Raw genomic sequence first — 16,439 nt, 5'->3', positions numbered from 1 at the left:
AAGCAGGCAATCTGCTGCCAGAGCAAACATGGATGAGGTCAAACTGTACTGTGCAGCTTTCTTTTATCTTCTTTCATCAAGAAAGAGAAGGAAGAAGTTATCAAGAGAGATGACAACTGCCCACGAGTAAATTAAATCATTGCTAAATAAGTTACTAAGAAATCAGGATGAAAGAGAAATTATTCAAATAGTTTAATTTTGAAGTCATCTTTTTGTAAAACTTCTTGGAACTTAATGACAAAAAAAAAATCCACTCAGATGTTACACGGTAAAGAACAGGCATGGTTGGCAGAGTGAGCAGACACATTGTGATGCTGCATTCAACGGAATTCCTTATTATTGCTCACTATTGTGCAGCGACACACTGGAGTTACTGAAAAGCCCTTGCTGATATGTCTCCCTCCCTTAGTTATGAACTCTTCTTCCAGGGACATTTTGTGTTATGCTTTAGTTTCTAATGGGGAGCAAAAGACTGTTACTTGAGAAATATTCCTAAGACTGAGAGGCAAGATCAAGGGGGGATGTATTACTAGGGGATTCTTGCTCAATGGTCTTAACTAAGGCTTTCTAAAAGTCTTAGCATCCTTTATCTCAGTGTAGATAATGCACACAAAAAAATTCCACTGCCTTTCCTATAAGTCCTTTTCCTGTTCTGCAAACCTACTGAACAGCCACGTTCTGATAAACCTCTTCTTCCTTTCTTGGCTCTTTTTGAATTTTAAAATTCTTGTTTGATCTTTTTTTAAATAATTCTATTTAACTTAACAGTATAATTGTGTATATTTATAAAATGCAATATGTGATGTTTCCCTTAAATGTACATCTTCTGGAATGATCAAGTCAAGTTATTTAGGGTATCTACTGCCTCAATTTTTTAAATCATTTTCAGGTGGTACAGTGGCTAAAACATCCTCTTACAGCTGTTTAGAATAATGTAACCCATCAGTACCAATACTTCATTCTTTTCATTTTAATGATTATACATTTCTGACATTAATTTCATCAATCCCCTGAGGACATTCATGACTGAAAATATCAGAGTCTCAAAATATACTCAACTCAAATAACTTTTGCCTCTTCTCCCTTATATTCTAATAATTTCAATATTTATTTTTAGTAAGGTTCCCTAGGATGACCCTTAAAGTGGAACTTTATGTGAGTGAGTGTGTGTGTGTGTATGGGGGAGGGGAGCGTGGAGTGTGTATGTTCTGGAAACATTTAGGTGCCCTACTATGCCCCTTCACATCCTATGCTTGCTGTCTGTCACTTAGTGTGTTCCTTTTCTACCAAAAAAACCTGACCAAAAATTCCTACTTCTTGTTGAATCCTCTCCAACCACAGCCCTGATCTGCTTTTCCCGAAAGCCCCATTTCTAATTCATACATAGTGGTCAGCCTAGTCTAAAATTTCTACTCAGAGAAAGAGGAAGGTGTGATCTTTTTCAGTGAAGATTTATCTTCATCTGCAAAATGAGACATAAACATTTCATTATATCTCCCAGGTAATATGTTTCCACAAAAAAAGAAGAAATTGCAGATACTCTAATATGAAAAAACTAGTCATTCAAAGCATTTAGAACAGAAATAGTTGAATGTGGTAACATGTTATAAGTGGATACTAGTGATTCTGTTTCATCTGCAGCTGGAAGTGTGAAAAGGTAGACCACACAACACAAATGCAGCTAGCAGCAACAAGCCTCAGAGAAGAAAAAATGTAGGCTGAGACAATTTTATTTCAAGAATAAGGAAATATTGCTGCAGTAATTGAAGTCATATAAATTTTTATCAGTTTAGAGGTGTCACTCCTCTTTTTCATATATTTTACAGATGCTCATGTTTGGTCAAATGTATGTTAGAGAGAAATATTTATAAATAGATTACACAAGGAAATATAGTTTTTTATTTTAGATATGTTCTGTACTTTTAATCTAGCATATAAACTTTCCAGAATATCACAACATCTTCCGTCATTTTCCTGCTCACTGGTGTGCCTGGCATGGAAGCCTTCCACACCTGGATCTCCATCCCATTTTGCTGTCTCTATGCAACTGCCCTCTCAGGGAACAGCCTGATTCTCTTCGTCATTGTCACTCAGCCCAGCCTCCACGAGCCCATGTATTATTTCCTGTCCATGCTGTCCACCACTGACCTCGGGCTGTCCATATCCACCCTGGCCACCATGATGGGGATATTCTGGTTCAATGCCAGAGAGATCAGCTTCAATGCCTGTTTGTCACAGATGTTTTTCATTAAACTCTTCACCGTCATGGAATCGTCAGTGCTGTTGGCTATGGCTTTTGATCGTTATGTGGCCATCTCCAACCCTCTTAGATATGCCACTATTTTAACTGATTCCAGAATAGCTCAAATTGGAGTGGCAATTGTCATCAGAGGGACTGTAATGCTGACACCAATGGTTGCACTTCTTAAGAGACTAACCTTCTGCAGCAGCCACGTGCTCCACCACTCCTATTGCTTCCACCCCGATGTCATGAAGCTCTCATGCACAGACACCAGGATCAACAGTGCCGTTGGACTGACTGCCATGATTTCTACTGTTGGTGTAGACTCTGTCCTCATCCTCTTTTCCTATGTCCTGATCATTAGGACTGTCCTCAGCATTGCTTCCCCGGAAGAGAGGAAGAAAGCCTTCAGCACGTGTATCTCCCATATCGGGGCTGTAGCTATATTCTATATTCCATTGATCAGTTTGTCCTTTGTTCACAGATTTGGGAAACGAGCTCCACCCTATGTACATACCATGATTGCTAACACCTACCTGCTGATCCCTCCTGTCATGAACCCCATCATCTACAGTGTGAAGACCAAGCAGATACGTAAAGCTGTGCTGAAAGTTCTCCATTCTAAAGAAATATAGATTCATAAGTCTAGAGCAGCCAATTCATGCTAGAATGCACCTAGAATGCCAGTTATTTTAGCCCAGTTATTTCACAGATGAGGAGACACTGATGTGTAAATAGGAAGCAATATATAGGCTTCTGTCTAGAGTTCCTCTTCCTCATCATTGTTTGTTCTAAGCTGGTGTTTCTATCCTTATTAACAGTGCTTTCATTTTTATTTTATCATAGCAGTTGCATTTTCATATTAATTACATATTAAATCATTCTTTTGTAGAAAAGTAGGTAGCATTTCCTAACTGTCTGCCATCCACTGTTCCAAGAAACTTCCCTGATAAGGGTCAAGAGATCCTATGTGTATAGAGATGTGTATTTAGAAGGTAATTTGATACTATGTCCATTTGGGAAAATAATAATAGTAGTTTAATCCTATGGCCTATGATATGCCCAAGCATGAGTTGTTGGCCAGATTTACATCTGACATAGTAAAGCCTGTGGAGTCAGCTTTAAATCAGATCATAAAGCAGTTGGTCACCTGCAAAACATTTCACCACAATATCACCGAGAGTATATCTTACCAGCTCTATCATTATTGGAGCTTGCAATCTTCACAACTGGGTAAGGCCATCAGTGACTTTTGTTCCCCAGCATCCTGGATAGCACTCTCTAGCACTATGAGAGCCAGACAGCACTGGGGAGAATTCCAGGTCAGTACCAGCTTTATTTCTCCAAGTCCTACTACCAAAGGGTGTGATATATTTAGAAATAAGGTCTTACCATCAAGTTCCGATGGGCAACTAAGAGCAATGATTGTAGTCTGCATTATTTTGAGGTCTGGGACATCCCTTACCAACAACTAGAGAGGAGGTATCCTATACCTAGCACTGGGTGCTTTACAACCTATGGCTTCAGGAAGGAGCATTATCCTTTCTCTTAATTATTTCCAGTCTTGGTTTCCATGTGTTGAAATATCCCAGAATTTAACTCTCAGCCTCTTCTTCCTATTCTGCTTCTTTTTATGATCATTTCATATCATATGAAATTAAATACTGTCTATGCTGAACAACCACATATTAGCTTGATAGTCAACACTCATCCAATCTGTATCAATGTTTGCACCCAGATGTCTCATAATTGTCTTAGATAATCTTAATTGTCCCACCAGTAAAAAAAAAAAATGGATGCTAATTACAGGCTTCCATAGCCAGAAATTCTGTTTTCCAAATTGCTGAGATGGGACACTTGCAGTAAATATGTATGCCTTGCTGTTACTCCTGTTCCACACTCGACTGTGTATCAACAAATCCAGACTCCAGCCACTTCCATTGCCTCCACTGCTACCGTCAGGATGCTCGCCATCACCATGAACCTGAAGTCACTGCGAATATATTTCTGGAGAGTCTTCACGCATTTTACAGTTGAGAGTGAATGTTCTAGTATACATGTCAGATCTTATCAGTCCCTGTTTAGCAAACTCTCATGGGCTCTTGTGTGGACAAGAGGAAATATCCTGTGACTGTAGTAGCACGTAAGGGCCTCTAGAGGCTCTGAGTCTCCACCACGATTGAAGTCCCTACTGTGCTTTGATTCACCCTAGTAAATCTACGTTCGCCTCCAGATATTTTCTTATATCGTCAGGCACATTACACAGCATTGCACTTCACACTCACCATTTTTTCTCCCTATGATGCTCTTCCCCCTGAGGTTCACTGCTTGGCTTGCATCCTCTCTTCATTCACGTTCTCACTCAAGTGTACCTTATTGCAAAACCCCTAAAATTATAAGAATGATAATCATAACAATAGTATCTCCCTCAGTTCCTGGAAGTACTTACCCCTGTCCTTACCTGCTTTCTCTTTCATTCCTAGCACTTTCAACCCTGAATCCTTTATATACTGGAGAAGGGATAGTTTGTGTCGTTTTGCTTTGTATCCTGACTCCATTTACCTCTTCAGAATCCTTTATCTCCAGCGTAACACTAAAAGCCCAATGGGAAACTTACATTTCTTCTATTCTGTTTCGTCCCCTGTCAGTTCAAGCCCTTGAAAAAGTTGTTACCTCCACTTATAGGAACATTCACTCTCATCACCCTCCCACTTAAAAGAGAGGTCACTTATTTGGAGGCTACCTGACCCCCTTACTATGCCTGTTACCCTGCCTAGATGCACCAGCATCATCTTGAGCTTATTTCTCATGATGATCCTCTCCAGATTCTATTACAACAGTTTTTTTTTCCACAACAGAGCTCTGAGTTCATTTCTCAAGACCAGAAACGACATCTTATTTACCTCTGTCCTGTTTAGAATTCTTCTATTAAAAGTGTCTGGCTCCTTGTATCTTTAGAGTTTCTTTCTTATAAATGGCTTTGTTTTAGTTTGGTTTTGAAATAGTCTCACAGAATTCCCTCCCCAAGGTAACACTGAACTACCTCAGCCTCACAGGTAGCTGGGATTATAGGGGTGTGTCACCATACCTGGATCCATGATATCTTTTAACCTCAGTTGACCTGATAAACAAATAAATAAGATCTTAAAAATGTATAAGAATGTATATGACACACAAGAACATAAGGACCTTCTCACAGCTTATGAGATATTTATTCATGAAGCTTCTCATTTTGAAGGATGTTAAGCATGTCCTCCTTTGATCATTTGGCTAAGTGCCACCTTACCCTAATTTTGTTCAGCTTTATTTCTCTCTATCCTTTCCAACACAAAACTCACTTTGTATGTTCCTTAATAAACATGAGTTAACAGCAAAAAAAAAAAAAATAGGGATCCATTTGCATGGATGATTTATATTTTGAATAAACCACCAATTTCTGTTTATTCCCATTTTTTCTATTCTCCGAACCTCACAGATCACGCTCCTCGTACAATAATAATCTATAATGAGTCAAAGATAAAATTCCAAAATAACTGCAGAAAAAAACAAGAAGAAAAAGATAGAGAGGTCAAAGTATGCGGGCTTATATGTTAGATTTTTTGTCTGGTTTGCCACATAATAGAAGCAATGACACACAGAGTAAGAGTGACCCGAGCTGGGAGCAAAAGATGGCAGTATCTAGTCTTAAAATTAAAGAAGAGGACACCAATCGGTTAGCCAATGCCAAACAGTCAGCCTTAAAAAAACATACATAGCAAATAACAGAGTACAGACTGGGCTGGTTGGATTTTGAACTGAGGAATATACACATACATATATAACAATTAATGAAAAAAATAGGCCATACATTTGAAAGCGAGCAAGAAGGGGTATAGAGGAGGCTTTGAAGAGAGAAAGAATGGGGAAGTGATGTAATTATATTAATCTCGAAATATTAAATAAATATTTTTCTTTTTTATTATCTTTTACTCATTATGGCCAGCTGGGATTCTATCCCCTCACTATTTGGTTATTCCATTTAGATCACCCTCATGTACATGTTTCTGGAAGTTTCTTCTATGGTAGGCTTCCATACTATCCTCCCTCAAATGACCCTCAGTTTTAGCTTCATCTTCTATATTCCCTCCCATAGCCCTCTCTCCTCCACTTCTATGTCTGATCCTTGCATTCCATCCTCCCCTTCCGTCCATATCTATTTATTCTGTTTCCCTATCCTAAGGAGAAATAATTGTAATGGCTAAAATAAGAAATCTCAATCTCAAAAACCAGACGCTCTGATTTTCATGGCACTTCTAGAGATATTCCTCCCCACTTACACCTACACACTAATTTGTGGACAATCCTACTGTCCTACAACCCTGGAAACTAATAAGCTTCCATAATTATAAATGGGCAACTTGGCACTGAGGGTGGGTAATTTACAAAGCAAATGATGTGCTCTAACCAAGTCAGCTCTCTACAATGAGTCAGAGAGTTTCCTATAAACCAGAGTAATAGCAGCCACATGGGTATTATGTTTAGAAGGAAAATTAGACAAGATGGGTTGAAGAATTAACTATGGGAGATAAGGAAAAAGTGTACAACTTAAGATTAAATTTATAAGCACATCTAATCTCATCTTCCTGGAATGCATCCTTCCATCAACTTCTAGAAATAAATTTTAATACACATATGTAGTTATGAAATCCATTCTCCTCCTATGTCCAACAAAATGAAGTCTTGAGTCCATGATTTATCTTTAACTCACATCTGTCTGCCTTCTCAGTTTCTCTTTTCTTTCTTCAGCAACACTACTCAGATAAATCTGCTTTGATTTATTTCTGCCTAAAAATCTTCTTCCTGTAAGCCAGGCAGGCTTTGAACTTGAGCTCTTTCTGCCTTGGCCACACAAGAAACTGAGCTTGTAGGCCTGTGCCATGAAGCCTGGCCCTGTTATACTTTGGTATAACAGTATTTTCCTAACTGGATTTAAAGTATATTCACTTACCATATAACAAATCTTCCTGTGGTTTACAGCTCTATTCCAACTTTAGTGGCCTTTTTTTCTCTTTTTTTTTTTTTTAGTTTTTTTTCTTTTGTACATATACATTTATATTATTCCATAGTGTCTCTTACTGAAGAAACAAAATAGAAATGCCAATGGAATTGTGGGAGGTTTGGTTTGGTTTGATTGTGGCAGTTTCTGATGTATGTATGCATTCTATATGTTTTAACATTTTCTTAGTAGTAAAATTAAAAAAATAAAGTTCACTTCATGACAAAAACAAACAAACAAACAAAAGAAAACTCTTAATCAAGCAACAAGTTGATCCGGTCTATTAAGATTCTTGATGTTTTCTTTGCTCTGTAACTTTGTAACTAATACGAACAAAATTAAAGTTATTTTTTTTTAAATCTTCTTCCTGGGGAGGGAGATGGAGAGATGGCCCAACGGGTAAGAACACACTGAATGCTCTTCCAAAGGACTAAAGCTTAATTCCCAGCATGCACATGGCAGCTTACAACCATCTGCAACTCTAGTTCCAGGGGGACCTGATGCCCTTTTCTGGGGTCTGCAGACACAAGGCACACAAAAATACAGACAAATACCCAAATACCAGTACCCATTAAAGTGAATAGTTAAGAAAACTCTTTCTTGGCCCCACCCATGGTTAAATTAATGTTCCTATTCCAGTTCTCATTAAAATCACTGATATTTGCTGTTATTCTATACCATGTCAAGAGTGTATAGGTGTTATTTTGGCACTTTGGGGTAATGACTTGACTACATTCATCTCTTTATCCCCTAGGCTCAATATGATGCCTATATAAAATCAGTACAGAGAGAGCATAATTTTATGCAGTAGGTGAATGAACACATTCCTGAATAGAGGTATACGATAAGTCTTGATACCTAATTAACAAGACAAATATACTTCTGTTCTTAGAATGTCAATAGCAAGATAAGGCTGATCTGTGAGGCAATCATAGAAAGACTAGGAGACAAGGCAAAATAAATATCAAGCAAAGATAAAGGCACACCTTGCTGGGTATGAAGGAAGGCACATGTCACTGGAGGGAAAAAAATATCAGAGAGCTTAGGAATATCACTACTTGGAGAATATTGTGCTTTAGCTATAAGTGCTATAAGTTCCTATATGGGCAGTTTGCAGAATCTTCCTTTATTCTACATTCTCTCTTCCTCTTCTCTCCACTCAAGTACACTGCCTGCCTTGCTTCTGAGCCCTGGACTCACTTGTTCTTTGAGAAACTTATTTGCCATCTCTGGCCCTTCTTCCTGAAACGATCTTCCCCAGACATTTCTATGGGCGTCTCCCTCACTTCTCTCTCCAAGCATCTCCACAGGGCAGCCTCACCTGAGGTTTCAGATCCCTCCTCCTGATAGTAATATGTTCCTTATTCTTTTCGTTGTTTTCTCCTTATGGCTATCTAGCATTCTATTTAGTTTATATGTTAATTTGATTTAGTTTCTGCCTATGTCATTAAAAATTTACTTCCTAATCCTCTCCAATTTGCTTATGAAATTACAGACTCTTGGCAAACACTTGTTGAATGTGAGTGAGTAAATAATTCACCAGATTCTCCATCTGACAGTATCACTGTATGATATAGAACAAAAAGCCATTTTTGCCTATGTCACAGGCATAATAAATGACTTCACCATATCAGGGGCTATGCTTAAACAGCAAGAGAAGTGGGGGAGAGTTATGGAGACGTGGATGAACCTCGTTTGAGTTAAGGGGCTACATTTTAGTGTGCCTACTTGGGTTTTAAGGCTGACGTGAACTCCAAGAGTTCAATGATAGTGACTATTCACACACTTTGTCTGCTGTGCCTGGAAGATCAAATAAAGAGGAAACACTAACCTTGTGGCTGCCTGTGGAAATTAGATCATCTCAGAGGAGCAGTGGGTAACACGTTTGTCGTCAGGTGGCTCACATGTGTCATTGGCGGATGGTGACAGAGACCTTGGCCCTTTGAGATTGTTTCCCTAGACAGGAAAAAGCAGAGAGCCTGGGAGAGCAGCACACGTGTGAACATGAGCATTTGACTCCTCTGTCTGCCAGATCCCTAGAGCACCAGCTGGTATTCCCACAGCCTGTTCCCTGAGCCTACTGAGTAGCATTATAAAGAGACCTGCTCCAGAAAGTGAAAGCCGGATCCAGCTGCCCTCCTTGACTGTAACTGCACCATCCTCAGGTGAGTGCTCTCTTACCAAGAGTCTGGAGTCCAAGGATCCTGCCACACTGAGGGACCTTGAAGACCCCACAAGCTACATTATAAGACAAGTCCCAGAGCCTTAGCTGATGTTTTCTGGAAAAGCAGGTGGTACGTAACAGAATTGTGTTCAACTATAAAGAATGAGATAAATTACAGGAAAATGAATAGAACTAGAGATCATTACGTTAAGCAAAGTATACTAGACTCAGAATGACAAATATTACTTTTTCAGAGTTTAGATGTGTGTGTGTGTGTGTGTGTGTGTGTGTTGAAAGTAAAATAGGGACCATCAGAGGAAGGAGGCTTTAAAATATGAAAGATAAAAAAGGGGTTATGCAGTTTATATGACATGAATCAGGAGGAAATTTGGGGGGTATAAAGAGGACAAACATGGTAAGTAGCTGAATAAAAACAGTGTACAATAACACATTTCTATAAAAATGTCATAGTAAAACCTTTGACTTTGCATGCTAAACTTCAAAAACCTAATGTTTAAACAGTCTAAAGAAACTTCAATAGCAATTACAGTAAATAGAGAAAAGCTGTGATCTTCACCCTGTTTTGTGTTTTTATCCACAAGCACTGTGCATCATTCCATTTGTTAAATGTTGTACTTAATTTCTATCAGCAATGGTTTGTGGATCACAATGTATGTGTTTTCTAGCTGTTTTGATTAAATGTATTACCCTTGATGCTGTTGTGAATAAAAGGGTTTTTGGAAGACCATTTTCTGATAACTCATTATTATCATTGGGGACATGTTGAGCTCTGTAGACTGCTACCATATGATACAACCTTGCTATTTTACTGCTTATATTAGTGTTTTGTAGACTTTTTTAAGGTCATGTAACCTTTTAAAAATTAGTTTTAGCTCCTTTAAAACAACACAAAGCAGAACAGAAACTGTTTCTATGCTTTAAGGACCAGCAAGGCGGGACAGGCGCTCAGCAGGGAGGTGCATTAAGAAAGTGTCTGACAGTGGATGAGAGAGACCTCAAATATGTCCGTGACACAAAAGCCCCCTTGGTACACCTCAAGTCTGCCTTCTGCTCATGTTTGTGCCCATTTCTCTTAGGTTCAGTGGTCAAATAATATGATCTTTCTCCATGGAAAGAGGCTTAGCTCTGACCCACAGCACACAGAGCCCTTTGCTGGGACATTTGCATTCTCTCCCACAAGCTGTTTATAATAGACACAAAGATGAATGAACAGAAGCTATCTTGCATCTCACTGACAGAAGCAGGTGGCAAGGTTTGGAATTCAGTGTCTATCAGTGAGGAAAAGCTGTTCTTTGACCTGCACAGGCCCTGAAGATAGAGAAAATCAAGATCAGTGATATGGGTTTTATAACCTTTGAATCCTTAAACTGTCTTTGCTCATGAATCTAGTTTAAAATTTTCCACTTTATTGTTCCCTAAACTCTCTCCATTAAGGTGAAGTTGAAGGGCATCAGCAAGCGTTATTAAAGACCGTGGTTAGAAAGGGGAAAATAATCCTGGGAGAGATAAACAAATTAATCTGGATACCCTGGATACTGTCAACAAAGACACCTGCACCATTTGCTTCTAGGCATCAAAGCCCTTAATGCTCACAGCCAAGCCAGTCACTCCTGAAGTTAACCAGCTCTGAAAATAGGACATTAGAGAGCTTGACCGTGAAAGAGTTTGATGTGAGAGTTCAGGTGCTTTGGTAGGATATGGAGTTTAAACAAAGCAACATTAGGCTACAGAAAATAAAAAGAAATAAATCCTTGGTATGAATGATTTACTGGCACAGGTCCCAAGAAAAACTCTCAGAATACCATAGTAAAAATCAGTAGTACCTCCCCCAAATTAGAGTTTTTACACACACACACACACATACACATACATACACACATATACACACACATACACACACACACATACAAACACACATACACACACACACACACACACACACACACACACACACACACCACCCCCCAAAGCTCTCTTTGGGACAAGAGAAATAGCCTTGGAGGGGACTTCCAGGCATAAAGATGTCTGCTGGCCAGGAACAATGGGAAAAGCTGCCATATACTGTCATACGGGACATGTCTGATAGCTAGTATCTGTTGGAGGTGATGAATCTTGTCAGCATCTCCATCTGCAAAAGATGATTCTAGAGAGAGCTAGTACCTTTGGGTTTATGAGTTTATGAGTCCAGGTGAGTTTTGTGAGTGTATTTGTTTGTTTGTGTTTGTTTTTTTTTTTTTTTTTGTCTTATAAGATTGTCTTTGAGTCTTACATTAGCTTTTGCTTTCATTTCAGTTATTTTGCTCCTCCTTCTTAAGTTGCTAGTGTGCTTCCCCCTCCCTCTTTGCATACTTTAGAACCAGGACCCAGAATCCTGAACATGTGAAAAATATTTTCTATCCCCCCCCCCCCCCCCGCTACCTTTGAAGAGCCTTTATTTTGTCTTCTGTCTGCCTGAGACTGCTCATGTTTCAAGACTGAAATGTAAAGACCATCTCTTCTAGGAAGGCTCCTCTGTCTTTGTCATCCCCTGCAGTGCCTGAATCCCTTTGCTGGCCTTCATCACAGTACTGTAATGTGTTTGTTCCTTATCCATCTCCTACCGGAGGCAAGCCATGTAAGGTCAAAAGGAGTGGTCCTCATATCTGCATCTCACAAATAGCATTTGCTTAATAGGTCGCACAAGTAAATATTTCTGAAATTTGAATTAGTAAATAGAAAAAGAGAAAGGGGAGAGAGGAAAATGTGAAGGAAGAAAGGAAATAAAGAGGGGTGGGAGTGAAGGAGGGAAGGCAACAGAGGAGAAGAGCCAGGGAGAAAGAGGGAAGGAAAGCATCATTATCTGAAAAGAGAGTTGATAGGGTAGTTTTATGAGAAGAGGAGTTACCCAGTATCCAGACAATAAAATAGGGACAAAAAGGGAGTCTGAGGAAAGCTGGAGGAAGCCACATTTTGGAGATATGTGTTTTTCTCCCAAGGCCTTATTTTCAATTTTTAAATGTACCGTCGTAATAGCAATGAAGGAATTTTGAGCAGTCACATTTCTTCCAGTGAAAAAGAAAGAAAGCCTTGAAACTTAGGAAGGAGCTCGGGTGTGGTTGGAGGTAGAGTGAGAAGAGAGGGAGAGGTCATGCCGCCAAGTTCCGGGGGACTTTCTGATTCCTCCCCATGTCCTTGCAGGCTGCCAGTGTGGCCTCACCCTCTCCGGTCCTCCCCACTTGGTGTCAGCGATGAGCTCCTGCAACTTCACGCATGCCACCTTCGTGCTTATTGGGATTCCAGGGCTCGAGGAAGCTCACTTTTGGTTTGGCTTCCCCCTGCTTTCCATGTACGCTGTAGCCTTGCTTGGAAACTGCATTGTGGTCTTCATCGTGAGGACGGAGCGGAGCCTGCACGCGCCCATGTACCTTTTCCTCTGCATGCTGGCGGCTATTGACCTGGCTTTGTCCACGTCCACCATGCCCAAGATCCTCGCCCTCTTTTGGTTTGACTCCCGGGAGATTACTTTTGATGCCTGCCTCGCCCAGATGTTCTTCATTCATGCTCTCTCAGCAATTGAATCTACCATCCTGCTGGCCATGGCTTTTGACCGTTACGTGGCTATCTGCCACCCACTGCGTCATGCTGCTGTGCTCAACAACACAGTGACAGTCCAAATTGGCATGGTGGCTTTGGTCCGGGGATCCCTATTCTTTTTCCCGCTCCCACTGCTGATCAAGCGCCTGGCCTTCTGTCACTCCAATGTGCTCTCCCACTCGTATTGTGTCCACCAGGATGTGATGAAGTTGGCCTACACGGACACGTTGCCCAATGTAGTCTATGGTCTAACTGCCATCCTGCTGGTCATGGGCGTGGACGTCATGTTCATCTCCTTGTCCTATTTTCTGATTATACGAACAGTTCTGCAACTGCCTTCCAAGTCAGAGAGAGCCAAGGCATTTGGGACCTGCGTGTCACACATTGGTGTGGTCCTGGCTTTCTATGTACCACTGATTGGCCTGTCGGTGGTGCACCGTTTTGGAAACAGCCTAGATCCCATTGTGCATGTTCTAATGGGGGATGTCTACCTCCTGCTGCCTCCTGTGATCAATCCCATCATCTATGGTGCTAAGACCAAACAGATCAGAACACGGGTGTTGGCTATGTTCAAGATCAGCTGTGACAAGGACATTGAAGCTGGAGGAAACACGTGACCTTTGCCATTATATCGCCCTTGCCCCACATAGCTTAATATAGTCATTTCATCACACCTGCTTAATTCCAGTTATCCATAAGCACATTAGTGCTTTTCCCTGAATGGGATAATGAACTAAGTTATGGTTTCTCTTCATTGTGGCTATAATGTGAAATAATCTACATCAATGAATATTGTGTGGTTTAAAGGTTCAGCTATAAAATGAGACATGTTGATAATATTAAATTTTTTAAAACTGTGATTTGTGATTTAAACTAACTTACTAGATTTGTGTCTTGGATAAACTATGTTCAAAGTACTAAACACTTTGTTTTATTCCCATTTACTTTGTCATGAAGCTATTGTTTAGCTGTTATGTTTAACTTCTGAAATGTAGAATTTAAAGCTGTGGTAGGCAAGGGTTTTCTCATTCACTTCAAGTTTATTTATTATTCATAGCTCAGGAGCATATCTATGCCCTAAGTAGTAATGCTTATGAATGTATCATGTATACATAAAATTTTTCAGGCAGCCTTTCTGTGATCTCATTCTTTTTCCAGGGAAGGTACCACTTTTGCTCATGTAACAGAGGCTTTAATGAGCAAAGAAACTTTCTTGAATGTGCCGTGCCAAGATTTTAAATTAAATTTGATAATTGAATGCATTTGCTTTACTACCGTGTTATATTACTTCCTGTTTAACATCTGCCATCCATTTCCTCTGCCTGTTAGAAATCGTGTTTCCTCCCTGCTGTGTGCTAACATGGATGTCTTTGTGTTTGTGCTAAGTTATTAACCTGTCCTAGTTGAAGGCAACAAACTGTTCTTCTTGACCTGCTTCTTCCCACATGAAAGGAAAAGGTTTCAATTTTCAGTCTCTTACAAATCCTTGATTGTGTCTTCTTTGTATTGTGTCCTGTGTCTGTCAAATCTTTTGGACGGATAATGTGTGATATTGTCTTGAGTGTTGACTATCAAACAACATAATAATTTATCTTAAAATGTTCAGTGTTATTTTTTACTGTTGTATTGTTGTTGGTGTTGGTAGAGTCCTATAAAGTAACATTGGGAGATATGAGAGATCCCGCAGCCTTCTTTACCATCAGTGCAGAGGGCTTGCCAGTTATGGATTGCACAACTGTAAAGATGTTGACTAAGCTTATCTCGTGTAGAATATTCCCTTTGTATTGAGTGGATGACAAAAAGATTCCAAAAAAGAGTAGTGATAGCTACAGAATAACATTAATACATTCAATGTATACTTAATGCTTAAAGTGATGAAATTTATGCAATATGTATCTGCCACAATAAAAAAAGTAATTTAAAATGCTGTATAATATTTTGTTGTCAATTATATATGATTAATGTGGTGGGAAAAAAATTAAGTTTGGATATATTAGGTTAAAGAAAATAAGTCTTTTAAATAGCTCCAAAAAGATGATATTGGATCTGAACTACCAAAATACCCACAGTCCAGTGGTGTGCTGTAGTTATCAGAGGCCCGTGTTACAGCCTTTCAGAGCTCTCTTAAAGGACGGTGGTTGTACAATCTCAGAAGGATTGTAACTGGCCAGTTGACTAAGGCTGAGGCAACATCAGGGACAGCAGGCGATTTCTCTCATTGTACACCTCAGGTAAGATATACGCTTTCCTGGCACTTTTTCTACCTATAGTTTTATAATAAGCTTCATTTCCAAGGCCAAAAGCAGAAACAAAAAATAACTAGCAAAAGTTGTTCTTTTGATGAATATCATGCATTAGTTTAACATGATCTTTCTGATTGGAGTAATAAAATAATCATGTGGATGAGGGGCAGTCGTTTGACATTGCTATGACTCATACTTTACATAAGCTCGCAAGAGACGTGGCCTCCAGATAGTTGCGCATACATTTCTCCAGATATATCTATGGTAATGTGTTTTTTAGTGATATTAACATTTAAATCAGTGGAATGGCAGGGGGGACAGACTGTCCTCTGAAATATGGAGAAGGCTTAATCAGATGAGGGCTGAACAGAACAAAGACTAACCTCCCCTGGGCAAAAAGGAATTCTGTAGCATATGCAGTTTAGGGCCTGAACTGTGATGCCAAATCTTCCTTGGACTCCAGTCTAAAGCCCACCCTGCAGATTTTTGGATTGATAAGCCCCCATAATCATGCAAGCCAATTCCCTAAAATAAATTCCATTTTCTCTTTCCATTATTCCTATGTCTATCAGTCTTTCTTTTTTGTCTACTCATCCATTATCATCTCTGAGGGTGGTTTTTTTTTTCATTTTTTTATTTTATATGTACAGATATTTTGCCTTCATATATGTCTATGCACCACATATATTCAGTGCCCTCCGAAACACCTGATTCCCTGAAGCAGGAGTTACAGATAGGATACATGTGGGTGTCAGTTATTGAACCCCAGTCCTCTGGAAAAGTAGCCAATGCTCTTGACTGCTGAGCTCTCTCCAGTCCCCAACTAGAGACTCTTACCTAAAAGAGAGATGAAAAGCTGATAGAGAAAGTGTTCCCCTCAGTGTAAAGGGAAAGCCAAAACCTGAAATCAAAACCATGGAAAGTGTTGTCATGTAAAATATACTGTAAGTATACATAAACAGTATATGGAAGCATGCTGAAATTAACTGTAGCAGGCCAATTTTAATAGGCATCCCAATCTATCTAAGCTGAAATTTTTTAAAATAGTATCTTCAGGCCATGTCTTACCAGACTGCTCTCTGATGTGTGGTCGCACATATTCTAAGGATGTGACCCCTGAACAACCTCTGCCTTTAAAACCATCATGTGAATAACAGATAA

At 39.6% G+C, this 16,439-nt stretch overlaps 1 protein-coding gene across 1 annotated transcript; it reads left to right on the top strand.

The window, feature by feature from the left end:
* Window positions 1-2,900: 2,900 nt before the first annotated feature.
* Window positions 2,901-14,981, top strand: LOC311580760 (olfactory receptor 51E2-like). Its single transcript, XM_084752428.1, has 3 exons — window positions 2,901-3,564; window positions 9,310-9,442; window positions 12,640-14,981. The coding sequence occupies exons 1-3, from the start codon at window positions 3,289-3,291 to the stop codon at window positions 13,650-13,652; spliced, it is 1,422 nt and encodes a 473-aa protein (XP_084608554.1). The 5' UTR covers window positions 2,901-3,288; the 3' UTR covers window positions 13,653-14,981.
* Window positions 14,982-16,439: the final 1,458 nt, after the last annotated feature.

The sequence above is a fragment of the Acomys minous genome, assembly GCF_964271855.1.
Source record: "Acomys minous genome assembly, chromosome: 2".
Classification (NCBI taxonomy): domain Eukaryota; kingdom Metazoa; phylum Chordata; class Mammalia; order Rodentia; family Muridae; genus Acomys; species Acomys minous.
Note: the sequence above shows the minus strand (reverse complement) of the source record. Positions and strands in the feature narration are given on the sequence as shown.

Bases quoted from the DNA above. Each gene is read 5' to 3' on its own strand.
- LOC311580760 (XM_084752428.1), top strand. From the start codon at position 3,289: ATGGCCTATGATATGCCCAAGCATGAGTTGTTGGCCAGATTTACATCT. The intron at 3,565-9,309 runs GTCAGTACCAGC...TCTGTCTGCCAG, and splicing joins AGCACTGGGGAGAATTCCAG to ATCCCTAGAGCACCAGCTGG. The intron at 9,443-12,639 runs GTGAGTGCTCTC...ATGTCCTTGCAG, and splicing joins TGTAACTGCACCATCCTCAG to GCTGCCAGTGTGGCCTCACC.